The sequence below is a fragment of the Octopus bimaculoides genome, chromosome 1, assembly GCF_001194135.2.
Source record: "Octopus bimaculoides isolate UCB-OBI-ISO-001 chromosome 1, ASM119413v2, whole genome shotgun sequence".
NCBI lineage: Eukaryota > Metazoa > Mollusca > Cephalopoda > Octopoda > Octopodidae > Octopus > Octopus bimaculoides.
In genome coordinates, this window is record NC_068981.1 from 157,031,997 (window position 1) to 157,052,499 (window position 20,503).

The 20,503-nt window shown below is 35.3% G+C and overlaps 1 protein-coding gene across 1 annotated transcript in view; it reads right to left on the reverse strand.

Annotated features, from left to right (window-relative positions):
* LOC106871411 (protein disulfide-isomerase TMX3) overlaps positions 1-20,503 on the reverse strand; it is a 121,624-nt gene that overhangs the window by 96,960 nt on the left and 4,161 nt on the right. Inside the window, exons 3-4 of the mRNA XM_014917836.2 lie at positions 6,181-6,220; positions 1,398-1,561 (exon numbers count right to left, since the gene is read on the reverse strand). Of these exons, the coding sequence (XP_014773322.1) occupies positions 1,398-1,561; positions 6,181-6,220 (204 nt within the window). The remainder of the gene's footprint in view (positions 1-1,397; positions 1,562-6,180; positions 6,221-20,503) is intronic.

Sequence of the window (20,503 nt, forward strand, 5' to 3'; positions counted from 1 at the left end):
ATTATACTGAAATAGCTGATGTAAAAAACACCAGACCACCACCAGAAAACCCATGCTAGAAACAATAGGTAAACAACATTATTTCTGAAGAAACTTTTTTGCTTTCCAAAAAGCTAAAAGTGAAACATTGGGAGTTTGCAGCTTTTTGAAAGTGGTGAGGTGATGGGTGGATGTTCGGGAAGATTTTAGAGTTTCTTTAAGAAAAAAGGAAGAAGAAAATTCTTAAAGATTTGTACTCTCTCTTTTTTTCTCTGTGGATTACCAAGAAAAAAATTTAGAAAAAAGTAAAGATGTAGAAATTGGGGTGGGGAGGGAGAAAATTAAAATATTGAGAACATGTTTTTTCAGTGAAATCCTAATTTCCTGTATTGAAAACATAGGGATTGGAAGAAATCTAGGGAAAAAAATCAGGTGGGAACGCAAATGTCACCTTGGACTTGCTAGAAACAACAGGTAAAGGACAGGATTTCTGGGAAAACTTCCTTTTAAGTTTATATCACAAACACAAATTACAGAATAGAAAAAGGTCATTTCAACAGGATTTGAGCTGTAATTTTGCATGCGCACACAGCAATAATTAACATAATTCATACAGAAGTTTTACCCTGCGTGTGTGCGTGTGTGTGTGCATGCCAAAGAAAGTTATTTTATGGCATTCATTCATTTGAAGCAGCTAAGTGATCAACTCATTCATATGGCTCATCATATGGGATCATATGATTGTTCATTAATTTCCATAAAAATACTTTATTTCTTTATGCAGTGAAGGGAGCAGAAATTGAAAGAGAGGAGAAAGTGAAAAGACAACATTTGCTTTGAAGTGAGAGCAGAAATTGAAAGAGAGGAGAAAGTGAAATATGTATGTAAGTGTGTATGAAATGGACGTGTGCTTAAGAGAGAAATAGAGTGACTGAGTGAGTGAGTGAAGATGTGTGTTGTTATGTATGTAACTTGAGTGGTCTGTAGTAGGAACAATCATCATCATCATCATCATCATCATCATCATCATCTTTTAGTGTCAATTTTCCATGCTGACGTGGGTTGGATGATTTAACGAGAGCTGGCAAATAGGAGAGCTTCACCAGGTTCCAGTTTGACTTGGTTTGGTTTCTACAGCTGGATGCCCTTCCTAACATCAGCAACTTTACAGAGTGTGCTGGGTGCTTTTTCTGTGGTGCTGGCACAGGTGCCTTTTATGTGGCACTGGTAAATGCAAATATATCTAAATTTCCAAAAATGTATGACTCACACTAAGAATATCTACTATTGCTTTGTCTTTTATACATATACCATGAGAATTAGACTGTTGCTAGGGTTGTGTGTACCAACTACATATACTGTATAGAATCTATATAACCAAATTGTGTCTGTGCATGTGATTTCATTTTTTTACTTACAATTTTATGGTAGGGAATCCTTTGACTCCAAACATATTGGCCACATTTGAATATTTGGTACAGTCCAGCTTTCCTACTTTGATGGCAGTATGGCGAAGATGGATATAAACTTGATTGTAGATAGGTTCTAATCTCTGGCAATGGCCACACCATGGTGCATAAAACTGAAATTAATAAACAATTCACAACAGTAAGCATCCTCCGTTCATTAATTACACAATAGTGAGACTTCCACAATGCAAAAATATACAGACAACATATATACATTACACAGGAACAAGATATATATTCACTATACATAATCAACATAAAGAGAAATAATGAAGCTAAATATACATTTAATTTATACAGGACAGAATGGCCCAACCCATTCAGTATATATGTGACTGTTATCATTATTACATGACTCCAGTCAACACAGTGGTAATACTAACAAAATCCTAGTGGCAAGTGTTAGCAACTATGACAAAAAAGGGGAGATAATTACAATAAGTTAAGAATTGACTCTCACAGTTAATTTACATGAGATGGAAAGTCTGATCTTTGTTTGCAGGCAAAGGACAGCAATGAACCTGTTTCAGCCTTTTAGATCTCATCAGCATGGTATAGTTTGTTCGAGCTTGCTTCATTAATTGACATAAATTTTTCAGAAATTCAATAAGAGTTACAAATAGTTTTTGGTCAGTATAATATGAAAAATAAAAAAATAAGAAGGAGCTAAAAGAAATAACTCAAATAAGCTTATGGCATTAATTTGTATAAATATATTAAGGGATTTTGTATTGAAGGTCATGCACATGCAGAAAAAAATTCTAAATTTCTTGAATTTGTCTCTAAGATGTTAAAAGAAAACAAAAAATGTTTCTAAAGATCAGGTTTCTAAAGCAAAAACCTGAGGACAATTGTCAGAGTTCATTCAATTAATTTTATCTTTTTAATTACGCAAATTATAGTGGTCAAAGATTAAGAGAAAAATTATAATTAAGAGCGTGTGTGTGTGTGTGTGTGTGTGTGTGTAGCATTGAGTACATCACACCTTAACATATTTATCCAAACTTATGCCATTGGCCCATTTGCGTTATCTCCCTTAGCTCACTTCATTTATTTAATTTCAGAAGAGAAAGGTTTATGACCGGCAGAGTAAACTTGTTTGAATGTTTGCATCAGAGTGAAGTCTGCTAAAGACACCTAAGAGCCAGATGGTAATACTAAACCAAGTAACAAATTTACCTTACCACCCAAGAGATACAGTTCATCTAATGAACTCCCTACGCAGTTACTATCTACCCAGTTTCACTCACAAAGCATAGGCCATACTGAAGCTGATAGCAGACACTTACTTGTCCAAAGTTCACAGAATAGGATCAAACCCAGAACTATGGGATTGCAAAGGAAGCTTTTTCACTACATGGCCATGTAGGGATCCTTCCTATACTGCAGTCATAATAATCAAGCTTATTATTTAAGAACACTTAATGCATACTGCTTCAGCAAATTAAATCCATGGGATATATCAAACTCTACTTGACCACCACAGAACATCCATGCATCAGTCAACCAAACAAACAAACAACATAAAACACTCACAATCAACAGAGTAAAGGTTATATTATGTTTCAATCTTAATAATTGTTGTTGGAGCAGAAATTTCATAGCTGGTGTCAAATCAAATTAAAAACTCAAGCAAAAATGTTTAAAAGTGTATTTGAAAAATGCAAAAATAATAATTTCAATTTCCCAACTGAAACTTTTCAAGTATCATTATTTCTTCTTGTTTTTGTTTGTTTGTTTTTTTTTAATGTACGGATGGAATAGTTTTTGTTGTCGAAATTATTTAATGTCTGCTAGAATGGTGGGAAAAGTTCTTCAGATGTTGGGCCTCACAGAGGAGATGATAAAGGATCAAGACCTCCAGCAGTGTGCTGTGCTTGAGAAGACACATCAAGCTAAGTAAAACTGTGACTGTCCATACATACGGGTATATCCTTTACTTCCCCTCTCAGTCAAGAGGCTGTTGCCTTGAGGACTCACAGGTCCTGGTGTCACATAAAATGCACTTGTGTAAAAGCACCCAGGCCAGCATCACATAAAAGTGCCAGTGCCACATAAAAAGTACTCAGCGCACTATGTGAAGCCATTGGCATTAGGAAAGGCATCCAGCCATAGAAACCATGCCAAAACAGACAACTGGATTCTGGACAGCTGGCCATCTCCTGTCAAACCATCCAACCCATGCCAACATGGAAAGCAGATGGAAAAGGAAAATGATGAGAGTAGTATGGAATGAGTGAATTGGGCATGGTTGTTGGATACTGACAATTTGGCACGGTTGACTTGACACTGAACTTGTTTTAGTGACAGTATATTTTGGCACTCCAGGCACACAGACAACACACACACTTATACACATGCATGCGCAGAGATAACACATACAGACATAACTAGATGTTCACATGCATAAAGTGAAAAGGAGAGAACAAGAGAAACATCAACACATCTGATATAAATCAGCATGGAATCATCAATACCAAATAGGGAATGCCAAAACAGCTGTGCCAAAACATCTCATACTAAGTTGTACTTGTGTTAAGGCATATTGTAACAAGAAGAGTTATATACCTTAGTCACAAGCACAACAAAGTTAGGTTCCTTGCAATGTTAAGGTTTGAATTTGTGACTCTTGTAGTTCTGGGTTCAATCCTACTAAATAGCACATTAGGAAAGTGTCTTCTATGGTAACCTTGGTGTGAGAAACTATGCAGAAGACTATCATGTATGCAAATATGTACATGTGTGTACCCATGTCGAGGTTATGTCAAAATGAAATATAACCCTAGCAATTCAACAAATAGATGTTGATAATATAAGTACTTGACTGAACTAAATTTGGTTTCAATGCTATTAGACTAAAAGCCTTAGAGGTTTAAATTAAATGACTGAGACCATTAAAAAATAAAATCTAAGAATAAAATAATATATAATGGGTTGTCAGTTGATGCACAATTTAAATTTTTTGTAAATATAATCATTATTATATTTACAAGAGAAAAATTCAAACAATGATTGTTCTAAAGACTAATGCAAGACACCCACACAGATTATCAGTGAATTAGAAGCAGAATAATGAAAACATAATAATAAAATACAAGTAAAGCAGAGTAAAATAAAAATGAAAAGTTTCAAAATACAGGTCTGGTGCAGATATTAATTAATGAAGTAATGCTCTAAACATTAATATTGATTAAATTGATCACAATTCTTCTCAGTCATCAATGAATGCAACTACAGTCCATTGTATGATACAATAAAAATCTGTACCAGTATCCACTAACCATCAGCAGTTTTTCAAATAACTTTGACAAAACAGACTGATAAAGCTTTTCTCTCTCTTCCTCACTTTCTCTCACTCTGCCTTTTTCCACATTGTTGATACATATGTGAAGGCACATGGCTCAGTGGTTAGAGCATTGAGTTCATAATCATGAGGTAGTGAGTTCAATTCCCTGACCAGGCTGTGTGTTGTGTTCTTGAGCAAGACACTTTATTTCACATTGCTCCAGTTAATTCAGCTGTAAAAATGAGTTGTGATGTCACTGATGCCAAGCTGTATTGGCCTTTGCCTTTCCCTTGGTTAATATCGGGAGGCAGATATGCATGGGTGACTGCTGGTCTTTCATAAACAACCTTGCTTGGACTTGTGCCTCGAAGGGGAACTTTCTAAGTGCAATCCCATGGTCATTCATGACTGAAGGGAGTCTATACCCTTTACCCTGATACATACAAAATACACTACATGCATTCCTTGCATTGCCTAATGGTTAGGATCTTGTCCTCACAACCATAAGGTCATGGGTTCAATTCCTGGACCAAGTGATGTATTGTGTCCTTGAGCAAGACTCTTCATTCTTCGATGCTCCAGTCTAATCTATTGAAACTAAGCACCAATCAAATGTTGATGCAGCTGTCTTTCTCTGCAGCTGCTCACATCTTCAATATTTTGCTGGGTCAAGGATAGTAGAGCCAAGAGTATGTGTATGTCTACCTGCAACTATATAAACACCTAAAACAACCAGTGAGAACATAGTATTTGCTACCTAGTCATAACCCAATTGGTGAGTGATGGCTGTATTTCTTTACAAACATCCTCAGATATATCTTTGGAAGTGTAAATATATAAACTTCACACGCTTCTTTCTATTGCTTTTTAGTTATTTCCCAGAGACGAATATGAACATAACCAATCGATACAACTCAGAACTAACAATACAGTATAGTATGAATGTTATTGCTGTTCTGCCAGGTGACGTAAATTAATACTGTATTTAATATTTAAGAAAGACCGATTTATCTTCGGAAATGACGTAAGTCAAAATTACCTAACCATTGGTATATGTGTATGTGTGTGTGTGTGTGTATATATATATATATATATATATATATATATTATATATATACAACAGACTTCTTTCAGTTACTGTCTACATCTAGTCACAAGGTTTGTCAGCCTAGGGCTATAGCAGAAGACACTTGCCTAAGATGCTCATGAAGGGACTGAACCCAGAACCATGTGGTTGGGAAACAAACTTCTTACCACACTGCCTCACTTGTGCCTATTAAACATATGACATTTTCTTTTGTCCAGCTGTTTACAAAATGCCTAGAATTAACCAGAAAACTTTTAGACAATCAAATCACAGCTATATTCATAAAAATTCGTAAAGATTTTATTTACAGTTAGAGCACTTTATAAAATGAAAATTAAATTTAAAAAAAATCATCTTACCTCTACTAGCCATAATCCTTCTTTTCGCTGTTCCAGAAAACTAAAATAAAATTTTAAACATTTCAAAAGTAATTTTTTTATACAAGTGATGATGTAGTATAACTAATTATCTTCCATGACAATTTAATAATTGAATAATGGTATTAGAATAACAGGATTAGCCTATTTTATATTTATTGATAGATTTAATACGCACTAATCTTTTCATGAACTACAATGACTCATCATGCTCACACTTACCGCTCATCTTCATAGCATGAAAACAATGGATCAAAAGAATCTCTTCGGGACAACATGCTACTCTAGACAGATATCTATTTTCTATAGTTAAGCCAAGACATTATCATTTATGCCAGGCACAAGCAAAATGTGGTTTTGAGTTCAGACCCACTGTGTGGCATTTTGGACAAGTGTTTTATACTATAGCTCTAGGCTGACCAAAGCCTAGTAAGTGCATTTAGTGGTTAGAACCTGAAGCAAGCCCATCATATTATGTGAGAGAGAGAGAGAGTGTGTGTGTGTGTGTGCGTGCGCGCATGTGTGTGTGTGTGCACGCATGTGTGTGTGTGTGTGTGTGTGTGTGTGGCAAGATAAGATTTTTGGAGCTTCTTTGTCTTGACATCATGTTATAGTTGTAAACAAGTGTCATCACGATACAAACTGTGTCCTTTGCTTCCAATCTCCTGTGAAAATGTGTCCAGCCATGGAGTTGGTGACAGGAAAGGCATCCAACCCATGCAAGCACAGAAAAGTGGACACTAAAACAATGATGATGATGATTGCTGTTACTAGTCTTTTACTGTATTTGATAATGTTATTGTTTACTCCATTTCTGCCCTGACACAGTAAATATTTCAGCATTCTGACTACAACTATACCATTCTTTTTGGGTTTTTTTTCAAAAATAGTGTATTGAGGATTGCATTATCTAACATGGCTTTTTAACTACTATTCTCAGCAAGGTGAATTAAACACATAAAGTCTCATGGAGGATAGAGAAGTTTGAAACTGTACCCCTCTATCTTTCATGGAGTAATGTCAACTGATTTGTAGTCTCAGGTCTGTTTGACATATAAGTTTTTATTCCAATCTTTAGGACTTTTCCTTTATTTTGGTGGGGAATGTTAAAATAAGACTTTTGCAGAACTTAATATGTATCTGATGGTAAAACGACACTGAATGAAAGCATCCTTTTCAAGAGTTGATATGGTATTCAATCCAACAAACATTAATTTTACTAAAATTACTATATGTAAATAGCAGACTAGACAAATTTATAAAAACAGCAAAGCTTTGAGTGAGATGTAAGAGAAACTGTTATTCTTTATGAATGTTTTAAACTTCCACTTGAAGAGGATCTTAACTAGAAGCAATAATTCAGCTGGCTGAAATTCAACATCACACTTTGTTCTTATGTTATGAATCTTCTTAAGGTCTTTGTCAGTTGTTTGAAGATTACCAACTGAAAAAGAAAACTGCCAGCTGAGAAAGAAAGAATGCATGACTGTTCAGTATAAATCTTGCATCTTACAGATAAATAATGCTAGGATTGGCATCCTCCTGTGCTCAGACAATTCAGATGTCAATGCATCAGATGATTAATAGGTTATAGTTTAGTAGTGTTCAGAATTAAATTATACTTTTAAATGGGTATGTGAAAACAAATCATATATTTATTATACACATATACACTTTGTGTATGTATTAATAAAAAATAAAGAAAATAAAGAGATTAAAAGGAAAGAAAGAAAGAAAGAAGAAAAATTTTATTCAGAATATGAATTAATAGCCTATATAGCAAGCATCCATAACATTGACTCACAAGCCAAACCTAGTCTACTTACTCTAATTAAGGATAACAATTATTGAAATGTTAGCTGAAGCCAATGTGATTAGATAATTCATCTATAATTTCAAGCTATAAGGAGAGTGAAGAAAGCATACAATTTACTAAAGATTTAACGAAAGTATCTGCCAAGTGCTTTTAACATAAAGATATTTAAGAGATAATGAATGCATTAAAATAATAAAAAGAAAATAAAGAGTGCCTGGCAGATTTACAGCATCAAAACAATAAGCACAACTATGTAGATAGGTCTAATATAAAGCAAAAATCACTTTAAGTTTTTAGAAGATTCTTCTCAGAAAGCTGTATCAAAGAATGTACCATAATTTAAAGAGTATTGTAATTTGCTTGAAGAATTGCAAAATATGTAGAAAATCAAACTGTTATAGAAGGCAATAACCACAGACAGAACATAAAACATTAAAAAAAATAATAAAGGTATTGAACAGTTACCTTAGAAATATTTCAATACCTCTCTTTGTATTATTAACTTTTATATTTAATGTTCTATCTACACTGCTATCATTTCTGTTTTGTAACATGTCCCACCCATGCCAGCAAGGAAGGTGGATGTTAAACAATGATGATGATGATGATGATGATGATAATGGTGATATTTCATTTTGAAACTTAATTAAAATAGGCCAATACAATAAAATTTTCCTTAAACTGAGCTAGACTTAATCAGAAATATCTATACCAAAACTAAAGATTAAATCACAAATGCCACCTGCTTGTATAACTCCACTGATATTCACCTCTAAAAATAAGAATACAAAGGAAATACATAGAAATGAAGTAATTCCGTTAATAAATAATTATATCTTTTTAATTTTCTTTTTCTATTTCTTACTGTTTTAATTATTTTTCGTACACAACTAACCTTTCTCATATTTTCCAATCTTGATTTCAAAAATGTAAAAGAAAAAGTAATAAAAGAAGCATAATCAATAACGAGAGCACAGAAAATACAAAGGAAAGTATATATCAATGCCGTTAATGTCTTGGAAAATAGCCAAACGGCAGAAATAATGGTTGCATTGATATTCAGTAATTGTTGGTCTTCATGAAAAATGTTTAAAAAACTGTATATCATTATAGATGGCTAATAACCTTAATCTTAAAGATTGCACTCAATAAAGACAAAATATTTATTAAAATCTATATTTTCTTTGTGCTTTCATTTTCAAAGAAATTCAAATTAAACTCAGCCCTACATAATCAGGTCTTTCTAAGGTAGTTCAAAAAAGGCTATGAAGACCACTATCATACTTACACGTACCAATAAAAAGAAGTGTTAAAGAAAGTTTAAGAAAAAAATTACAAATTGTCAACTAATAAGAAAGAAAAAAGACAGCGCATTTCTGTTCAATAAAAACAGTTAATATTATGAGATTAATAAAGGCAGTGAGCTAGCAGAATTGTAAGAATGTCAGACTAAATGCTTAGCAATATTTCATCAGTCTGTACATTCTAAGTTCAAATTCCACCAAGGTCCACTTTGTCTTTTATCAGAGTCAATAAAATAAGCACCAGCTGAACACTGGGGTTGATGTAATCAACCTACACCCCAACCCACCCCTGAAATTGCTGGTCTTGTGTCAAAATTTGAAATCAATATTATGGGATTAATAATTCATGAAGAGAATTTAGATATAACAATACAAGAAACATTTGCTTCACAAACAAATAACAACACATAACTGAAAATTCAATATAGAATATATGAAAATAGTCTCCTTAACAGTTAAGGAGCACTCCAACTCATCACCAAGTTATAATTATTCATGTCTCCATAACTACCTGACAGCTCGCTCACATAACTTGAGCATATGGTGTGTGTGTGTGTGTGTGTGTGTGTGTGTGTGTGTGTGACTGTGTGTGAATGTGTGTGTGTGACTGTGTGTGTTTCTACAAATGGATGGATAGATCAAAATAACAAACTGAGTTTATTAATAACAAGTTTCGTATCTCACCTAGAACATTATGTAATGCTCATATCTTCACATCTCCCCCACAGAATATTTCTCCTAGAGACACTTTCACCACAAGTATTACACCATTATTCAACATCAACATAGGTTCTCTATAAACTAGAAGCACCATCACCTTCATTTGTTTCAAGTGGTTCATATTTAGGTTTGATTTAGTCCACATGAGTCAAAAATACCATCAGATTCCTTATAAGAACAGCAGTGTTGTTTCCATTTGGCAACAGAAAGCTTGCAATTTCTGATATCAAACTATTAGTTTTTATAAAACAGCTACTCATCAAAAGAACTTGTGCACCCTTGATCAGGATGTGATCAGGAGTGTACAAGTTTGATGCCTCATCAATGCTGAAGGACTCTGCAGCTTATTAGCATGAGGAATACTACAATAACTGAGCATTAATTGGAAAAAATTACTCTAATTTTTCTCTCTGGGAGGATATCACAAACTTTATTTAACTGTTTGAACTATTTGTTCTGCAATTTCATTGTTTGTGGGTGATTGGGGGGGGGGGGAGTTTGAGGTCAGAGATTATCATCATGAAATTTTGGGGAACTATGACACCAAAACCTTCAGCAGACTTTTGAAAGCGGTCTCCTTATCAAAACCATGAATAATCACTAGTAGCAGCAATCCACTACCACTAACAAGGGCACAATCTCTGAGTACAGGATTCCAGGGATCTAATTCCTTTGTTCTTTTAAAAATGATTTATCACTTCACATTTAGAACATCTAAGTATGTAGTCCTCAACATCACAAGAAAAACCAGGTCACCATCATTACAACCAAGAAAATCATTAAAAACTTCAAGCTTTAATTATCTGTCACCTAGATACTTAAGGCAGAACAAGTAAGATCAAAAGTGCAAACGATGCCATTTCCAGAGTACAAGGTCTTTCAGCAGTGAGACTGAACCTGAAAGGAGACTTAACTTCTTATACAACCACACCTGCACACACACACACACACACACACACACACACACACATATGAAAGCATAAATTTCACACACAGTTCATACTTTAAAACAGCTGCTGAATATGCTGCTCTTAAAGACTGTTTTAGCCATCATCGTTTAACGTCCGCTTTCCATGCTAGCATGGGTTGGACAATTTGACTGAGGATTGGTGATCCAGATGGCTACACCAGGCTCCAATCTGATTTGGCAGAGTTTCTACAGTTGGATGCCCTTCCTAACGCCAATCACTCCAAGAGTGTAGTGGGTGCTTTTACATGCCACCGGCACGAAGGCCAATCAGACGGTACTGGCAACAGCCACGCTCAAAATGGTGTATTTTACATGCCACCTGCACAAGAGCCAGTCCAGCGACACTGGCAACGACCTCACTTGAATGACTTTTCACATGCCACCGGCACAAGTGTCAGGAACGCGAAGCTGCGGCACAAGTGCTGGTAACGATCACACTCGAAAGGTGGTGCCACGCAAATCAGCCCCACTTGGATTTATTGCAAGTTGAAGTTTAACGACCTGGTAAGAGATAGCAGTAAAGATGGGCAATGATGAGAGTGGTAAACGTCATTGGAGAATGATGGTTAACAGCAAAGAAGGATGGCAGGTACTGTGAAGGATGGGAGGTAGAGTAATAAAGGAAAAAAATAGAGGTGATAGAACAGAGACAGGTCAAATGCCACTTTTCACTAAGCAGGCAGTATGGTAGTAAATAGGAAAAAAGGTAAGTAAGAGATAAGAGGGTAACAGAAGGAGCATTCAACTGGAATATAATGGGCAAAAGAGTGATGTGGATGTATTGTTCATCCACTAACATTTTAAGGACCACTTTACAATGCTTGTACTGGTGGATTGGTGTTTTCCAGCACCAACTGTTACCACTTATCATAGTTAATAGCCATTTCCTTCATGAGGTTCAACCGGGGGTAGCAGAGACTACTATTAAGTATCTAGAAATAAAAGAAGACAATCAGGAATATTTAACAAAGAGAAAAGCAAAAAGTAAGAGGTTTTCACATGTTTTGCAGCATGAAGATCAGAGGAATGAGTGTACCAGACCAATGACATTGGCAAGAAGTGTGAACAATATGATATTAGTACACTTACTCTTACTGACGCCAAAAAGAAAGAGGCATAAAAGTATTGGGTCATCCTATAAATGATGTGGTTTTTTCAAAAGCATGAACTAAAAGATGTTATCTGTTTGGTCGGATATGAAAGGTTTAGGCCACTTTGAACTTTTAAACCCAAACCAAACGATAACAAAGAAGATCTACTGCAAGCAGCTTGAGCGGCTTAAGTCAGCACTAGAAGAAAAACAACTATCTTTAGTTTCAAAACAGGTGTTCTTCCATCAGAATAATGCTCAGCCACATAGAACAAGGATGACATTCCAAAGGGCTAGAGCAGTTTGAATGGGAAACAATGCCCCACCCACCATATTCACTGAACATTGCCCCATCTTATTATCATTTATTCCGCAGTCTTCAAAATCATTTGGACAGAAAAAATATGAATTCTGTAGATGAAGTCAGAACTGTAGTGGATGAGTATTTTTTTGTCATGGACAAGTGAATTTTGGAAGAGGGTCCTTGCAAGTCTACCAGATAGATGCAAGAGCATTGTAGAAAATGTGTTTCTCTTAATTCTGAAAAATAAAAGAACTATGAAAAATCCACCTTTATGAGATGACTGATACTATCACAAGAGGTTAGGAAATGAGGAGAATGAATGGAAGGGAGACCAGTCACAAAAGCTAATAATAGCATAGTCACAAGCAGAATTAAAAATATGAAGGCAGAGAAGGCAGCTGAACAATCAAGTGTTAGAGAAGTGCGTAGTTAATCACATAATACAAAAAGATGACTAAAGTAGGAAGGAAGACAGGATTCTGCTATCATCAGGGAAAGAGACATGCTTGGCTTACAGTTTCTTCAGTGTAAACTATGGACACACAAATGGTATCACAAGCAAGCTGATAGAGAGAAATTAGATGGACAGGAGTAGTTAGCAGTAAAAGTACCCATGAAATAAATTTCTTTATATGCTTAAAGACTTACCAGAAGTCTTTTGCTAACTAAGTGACCAAAGTAGTAAACGTGAGAGTCCCAAAAGCAAAGTAGCCAGAGTAAGAATGTCATCAAAGTTCACGTGCGAGTAACAAAGACCTTTTCTCCCAGATTGTGTGCAGCATAGATTATATCTTTTGAGTTTGATCCAGAATTAAGACAGTGCTTCTTTACAGTGTTATATACATAGACTGTCGTACAAGAATTTTAAATGAAATATAATTGCTCTATATGGTCACTCAAACTGCTACAAAGTAGCAGTCAAATATCACTCAAATTGCACCTTATCTTCTTGAAAGGAGATATACAATACAAGTTTTTTTTTATTTCTACAGATATTCTTTAGAACTTATAGCCAGCACTGATTTTTGTTACTATGATTTGTATTGAGACGTCAGATGTAAAGGAACAATGTGATGAGAGACAAAAGTGGGTAATGAGTGTATATGTCCTATTTCAAGGGTTGTTGCCCCTTCTTCAGCACTCATCTAACCCACTATTACCTCCGACCACATTGTTTATATAGCCACCGCATGCAGTGGTGTTAAGTTATCAGATATACCAATTTACATATTAGACGCATTCCTAGGGCTGGTATGTAAACATTTAAGATTTGTAGGGATGTGGTACTTCGTTATGCAAACACTATATACTATAATATACTGCTAACTGGACCCGTGAAAAATTCATGGTAAACAAAAAAATGTAAGCATCTGTAAACAGTGTACTGATGCCATGAGAAAAGTTTGTATATTATGACCATCTGTCTTTATGTTCTCAGTTCAAATTCTGCTGAGGTCAACTTTGTCTTTCGTCCTTTCGGGGTTGATAAATTAAGTAGCAGTTGTGTACTGTGGTTGATCTAATCAACTGGCCCCTCCCCACAAAAAATTCAGGCCGAGGAAAGTATATTGTGACAGTTACAGAATATAGAAAGTAATGTAACACCAATGGCTATATAATCCAACCAAAATATCTCAGTTACACAAATGTAAACAGAATTACTATTTAAACTTAAAATACATCATACATATTCAACGAACCTTAATGTACAAATTGAAATGCAAAAGAATGAAATAATAAATGGATTTATGAATGCAAGTTTGGTAACTGTGTTTATTTCCACAACACTACATTTACTATTACAAACGTGTTTTAACTAACCTAAACTACACAACACACACACACAAATACATTCATATATATATATATATGTCTCGAGTTGTAGCTGTAATTGAAAGGGGCCGGCCTTGTCATAATCTGTGTGAGGCTGAATCTCCCTGAGAACTACGTTAATGTTATGCATGTCTGTGGAGTACTCAGCCATTTGTTTCATTTTATCCTCATGTGGTAATGAAAAGTTAAATTGACATCCAATATTTGCTGTATATATCTATGTATGAACTTTTCTTTGGATTTATGTATTTACTGTCTCTCTCACTTCCTCTTCTCCCCCCACTTTTGATTTAACAATGTGTATATGTATCTATATGTCTACTTCTCTTGTGATGTAATAAACATTTAAAAACACAAAACAAACACCGTCACTACTCACTGTCTCTTTCACTCTTATTTTCTCTCTCTCTCTTTCTTTCTCTCTTACATCCTCTCTAAAACATTTAAAAACACAAAATAAACGCCATCACCACTCACTGTCTCTTTCTCTCTTACTTCTTTCCTGAAACATTTAAAAACACAAAATGAACACCATTACCACTCACTGTCTCTATTGCTCTCTTTCTCTCTCACTTTTCTTTCTCACTCACTCTCTTTCTTTCTCTCTTACGTCCTCTCTGAATCATTTAAAAACACAGAATGAATGCCTTCACCACTCACTGTCTCTTTCACTCTCTCTCACTTCTTCTCTCTCACTTTGCCACTTCTTTGAAGTAAGTGTGACGCACACAACAGGTACGTACAAAAACAAAAAGTGTATTAATATTATTGATAGCATAGTATATTATAGTATAGGACTAAGCAACAAGTACTGAAGAACAACCTCCGGAAGCTGAACCTTTCAGGTGAGATGACAAAAGATCAAGATACCTGGCACCTGGCCATACTCAAGAAGACCTGTACTCCACAGCAAAGTGCTAAGACCAATCCTTCTGGTGGTGTAAAGCACTTGTGGTGGTGCCACATAAAAGCACTCATGCAAAAGTGCCTGTGCAGTGCCCTGTAAAAGCACCCAGGACACTGTGTAAAGTGGTTGGTGTTAGGAAGGGCATGCAGCCGTAGAAATCATGCCAAATCAGACTGGAGTCTGGTGCAGCCATCTAGCTTGCCAGTTCTGGTCACACCACCCAATCCATGCTAGCATGGACAACAGATGTTAAATGATGATGATGATGATGATGATGATGATGATGATGAACAACTGTGCCAACAAAAACCATCTTGCTCATACAATCATGAAAACTAAACAAGAAACAGCAAAAGAAAAATTAATTTGGGACAAAATAATGACAGAAACAAAGTTTAATCCATAAGTCAGAGTTATGTAACTTCCATGACACCAGTTTATCTCAAACGTCACAGGAATTTAACACCTTGTCATGCAGTGAGATGACTCAAGCTTCAAGGCAAGAAAACATTAAAACTGAAAATATGGTGCAATAAAACACTGAGCTACCATTGACATTTTTATGTAGAACTCAAAGGATAGACTGGAATTGTTTCTCATTGTATTCTTCAGCTTCGTGGCAAGATTTAAGCTTAACACTACAAACTAATGAAACATTTGTCAATCACATAGCATCTACTTACAGTAACATCAGTCAAACACATAGCATCTACTTACAATCAATCACATAGCATCTACTACAGTAACATCTGCTTACAGTAATGAAATTCATGTCTCAGGTTACATGAATTGAGCAAGAGAGTTAAGTATTTTTCACTAAAAATAGAGGGTAATGTTAATGATTGCATGTGAACTGTCAACCTTTGAGTTAGTTGGCCAGTCTCCTAACAAGTTTGCCTTCTGTAATTCTCTAACAGTAGAGAGAGGGGACTTAACACTGGATAAAGAAAATGAAAAAATAATAAAGCTATGACTGAAAGGCATAAAAACACATGTCAAAGCTACAAAGAGAATAATAGTAAGTATTGAATATCATACAACATTGATTACAAACTGATGCCAAAATTAGTGTCGGTTTGATGATGGAGATAATGGTGGGAGTAATGATGAGTATGATGATTATGATGACAATAATGTTGATGAAGCTATTATTATCAGGACATGAATACAGGCATCAACTATTTTATAAGAGGGAAAGGGCAAATAAAACATGCTGATTGGAGGAAGTGTTTGGCAAAATTATATATTTGCATGTGTGAGATATAGGGAGTAAGATTCATATAACTTACCTGTGTGTGTGTGTGTGTGTGTGTGTGTGTGTGTGTGTGCGTGTATGAGTATGTGTGCGTGCGTGCATGTGTGAACACACACATGCATGGAAACTGCAGCCAAATTTACTGTTGGTTTGATAATGAAGATGATGATGGAGATTGTTAATTGAAGCTAAGAAGTGGGTGATATCAGATATTGAATCTGATATAGTGTACAAACTGCTAGCTTTAATGTTGGATTAATACAGGTCATCAGAAAGTAATGCACCATTAATAGATTTAATTTTTGTCTAAAAAAAAAAAAAAAAAATCAATATTTGGCACCCTCTATGAAAAACTGATTACAACTATCTACATTGATAATTTGATTAAAAAAAAAAAACACATCAAGTTATATCTTGGTTTCATATTTATCACCTGCTGCTGCATTTCCTTTTGCCTGAGGCTATATTTACTACTATTACTATTACCACCATCACTGCCACTATAAGACTATAAGGCCAGCTTCACAATTTTCAATTTTCTTCTCTAGTCTAAATAAATAAAAGCTATAAGAGCATCAGCAATATGGGATGCAGGTATGTTTGCAATCAAAGAATTGTAACTATTCCTACCTAGTCAACACTTTGTGCATTACATCAGGAATAAAGAAACTATAGAGGTAACAATATTCCAGTCACAGATGTGATCTCTTGCTTACAGTAATGAGAGGCCCACTATCTGTAGTTCCAAAAAATCTGAGTCTTAAATTATACTGAATTTGGATTATAATGAGAGATAGTTGCACCAAACAACCAACCTCATTCTCTTTCTGGTCATTAGCAAGGCAGGGTGACTGGAGGTATAATAGGGATGTCATGGAGTAACTAGAGCAATCAGCACATCTTACTCTGTTCTAAGATACATGTTCCACAGCCTTTCTACTTATTGAAACTTGACTCCCTATTGATAGATTTCTTTCTCCTACACGATCCACTAAAAATCCAGTCTTCTCATGTGTGGGACAAGACCTTTAAAAAAATGGTACCAAGAGTTCAAAACTCATCAGCTATTCTCAAATTAGTTTAGCATATCAATTAATGTCTTTGAATAGGAGGGCAGTCTACTGTGAGATGCGGAGAATTAGTGGAGTTACATATAAGAAGTGGATACCAGGTGGAAGCTATGACAAAGGAACTGTCCTGAAAAAGAATTGGTAGGACCCCTTACCAAATCCTTTGGTAAAAGAGTCCTGCCAATTTATCTTCGGTTTATGTAGTATTAAATAAACGAAAAATAAATTTCTCATTGAATATATTTGGCTTGTTGCAAATTGCTTTCTCATGGAAATCTACAAGAGGCCAAAAATTTGAACTTAGCATTGCTAAGTAACAAATTATTCCTTAGTTTTACACAGCAGATGCTTTTCTTTTCATTTTGATAAAATTATACTATCCACGCCTGGTGTTGCCATCCGGTTTCACCAGTCCTCAGTCAAATCGTCCAACCCATGCTAGCATGGAAAGCGGACGTTAAACGATGATGATGATGATGATGACATCACTTACAAATAAGTGGACAGGGTATTTTCATTCGATGCAGTGCTTGTGACAGAATATGAACTGTTGATCAGTTGGCTGGTTGCCTGATGGTCTATTGATTCAGTTATCTATGATCTTTAGGAGCAATCTGTATCAAAAATGAAGTTGAAAGCAAAGCAAGGACGTTATTATCAGAGCTATCAAGAATAAATGAAGATAAGCCAATGAAGGAATTTCTATGTAGTCATTCAAGCTGTTAGAAATAGCAGCTAAATTTCTTTTAAATTGTACCATACCTCTATCTCAAAAGAGGAAAGACACATTAGATAATGTAGTCATAGATAACACTATACTTGCAAAAAAACAAATGGTCAAAGCTGGAACAACCCTGGTCATACATCTGCTCAGTTGGAGATGACCTGGGGTTAAAACATAAACAACTAGCTGGATTTGGAAAAGATGTTTTACTAAAGTTTTGAGAAATACACCTAATAAGGTAATGAAAATTTTATTTTTTATTGTGTATCTGAGTTTTATCTCTTTGAAACCATTTTAAAATATAGCAAAAGCCTGTCAGTTGATGTTATGAGCAGATATTTCCAAACTTTGAATATTTTTTTTTTTTTAAACTTGTACAGTGATATCACATTTCTTCTGAATACATTATGGTTTGCTGTGTTACTAACTGACCCTTTGGAGTGCGAGAAGAACATACAAAGGATGATTACTTTATATTTTAGTTATTTTAAAATGGAGTCTTGTCTGAATGTCGTTGCCATAGTGAGTCAACACATTTGTGGTCTTGTAAATGGAATGAAGGGAGTGAAGACAGAATGAGCAGATAGAAGCAGAGATCAGGAAGTAAAATCTGCATCTAAAAGTACAGAACTCAAAAAAGTCTTTGCGATGAAAGCAAATTTGAGATGTGACAAGAAAATTTTAATTGGTGTAAGTTGTAGTAAAGGTACCGTTTGCACACAAATTATGGCCATGCAAGTAGATTAGGTGAACTAGCAGAGATTATGAATTCTTCAACTAAGTGTATTGAAAGCAAGTTGTTGATAAAGGAATAACAATAATAATAATAATCTTTTCTACTACAGGCACAAGGCCTATAATTTTGAGGAGGGGGATAGTCAATTACATTGACCCCAGTACTCAACTGGTACTTACTTTATCAACCCCAAAAGGGTGAAGGGCAAAGTCAACCTCGGCAGAATTTGAACTCAGAACAGAAGTCTGATGAAATATCATTAAGCATTTCACCTGGCATGCTAACGATTCTGCCAGCTCACAGCCTTGATAATAATAATAATCCCTTGTACTAAAGGCATAAGGCCTGAATAATTGTGGGTGGGGGGACTAGTTGATTACATCAATCTCAGTGCTTCACTGGTAATTAATTCATTGACCCCCAAAAGGATGAAAGGCAAAGTTGACCTCAGCAGAATTTGAACTCAGAACACAGCAGCAGGTGAAATACCGCTAAGCATTTCGCCTGGCGTGCTAACAATTCTGCCAGCTTGCTGCCTTAATAATAATAATGATAATAATAATAATAATCATTAACTTTTCTACTATAGGCACAATGCCTGAAATTTGGGGGAAAGGGTAAAAGGCAAAACCAACCTTAGCAGCATTTGAACTCAGAATGTAAAGTCAGAAAAAATGCCATGAAGCATTTTGTCCAGCATGCTTACAATTCTGCCAGCTCACTGTCTTAATAATGATGGTTTCAAATTTTGGCACAAAGCCAGCAATTTCAGGAGAGAGGGTAAGTTGATTACATCAAATCCAGTGCTCTACTGATACTTATTTTATCAACCCCAAACACTGAAAGGCAAAGTCAGCTTTAGTGGCATTTGAACTCACAACATAAAGCCAGAAAAAATGCAGGAAAGCATTTGTCCAGCATGCTTACAATTTTGCCAGGTCACCATAATAATAATAATCCTTTCTATTATAGGCACAAAACCTGAAATTTGGTGGAGGAGATGGTCAATTACACCAACTCCAGTACTCAACTGGTACTTAATTTATCAATCCTGAAAGGATCAAAGGTAAAGACTTCAGTGGAATTTGAACTCAGAATGTAGCAACAGGTGAAATACCACTAAGCATTTCATCCAGCATGTTAACGATTCTGCCAGCTCACTGCCCTAATAATAATGCTATATAGTTGATGTTGCATGCTCCTTTGACCCATGAATAGTCAAGAAGGAAAGAGAAAAGGTATATAAATACAACCGTCTTAAGTACAAAATAGCCCGGCTATGGAAACTGAAGAAGGTGAAGATAGTACCAATTATTGCTGGGTTCTTGAGAACAGTATCAGAAGATATCAAGGAGAATATAAAAGAAATTGGAATAGAGTACTCAGTAGAACTGTTGCAAAAGGTTTGCCTCCTTTGCATGACCAGAATAATCAGGAAAGTATTAGATAGCTGAAAAGAACGGATAGCATGGTACCATAGGCTGCAGGTAGCAAGCCCATTACACATGTAAAACTCCAGGAACTCCAACAAAACCTGTGATAAAGAGAAATAATAATAATGGTTTCAAATTTTGGC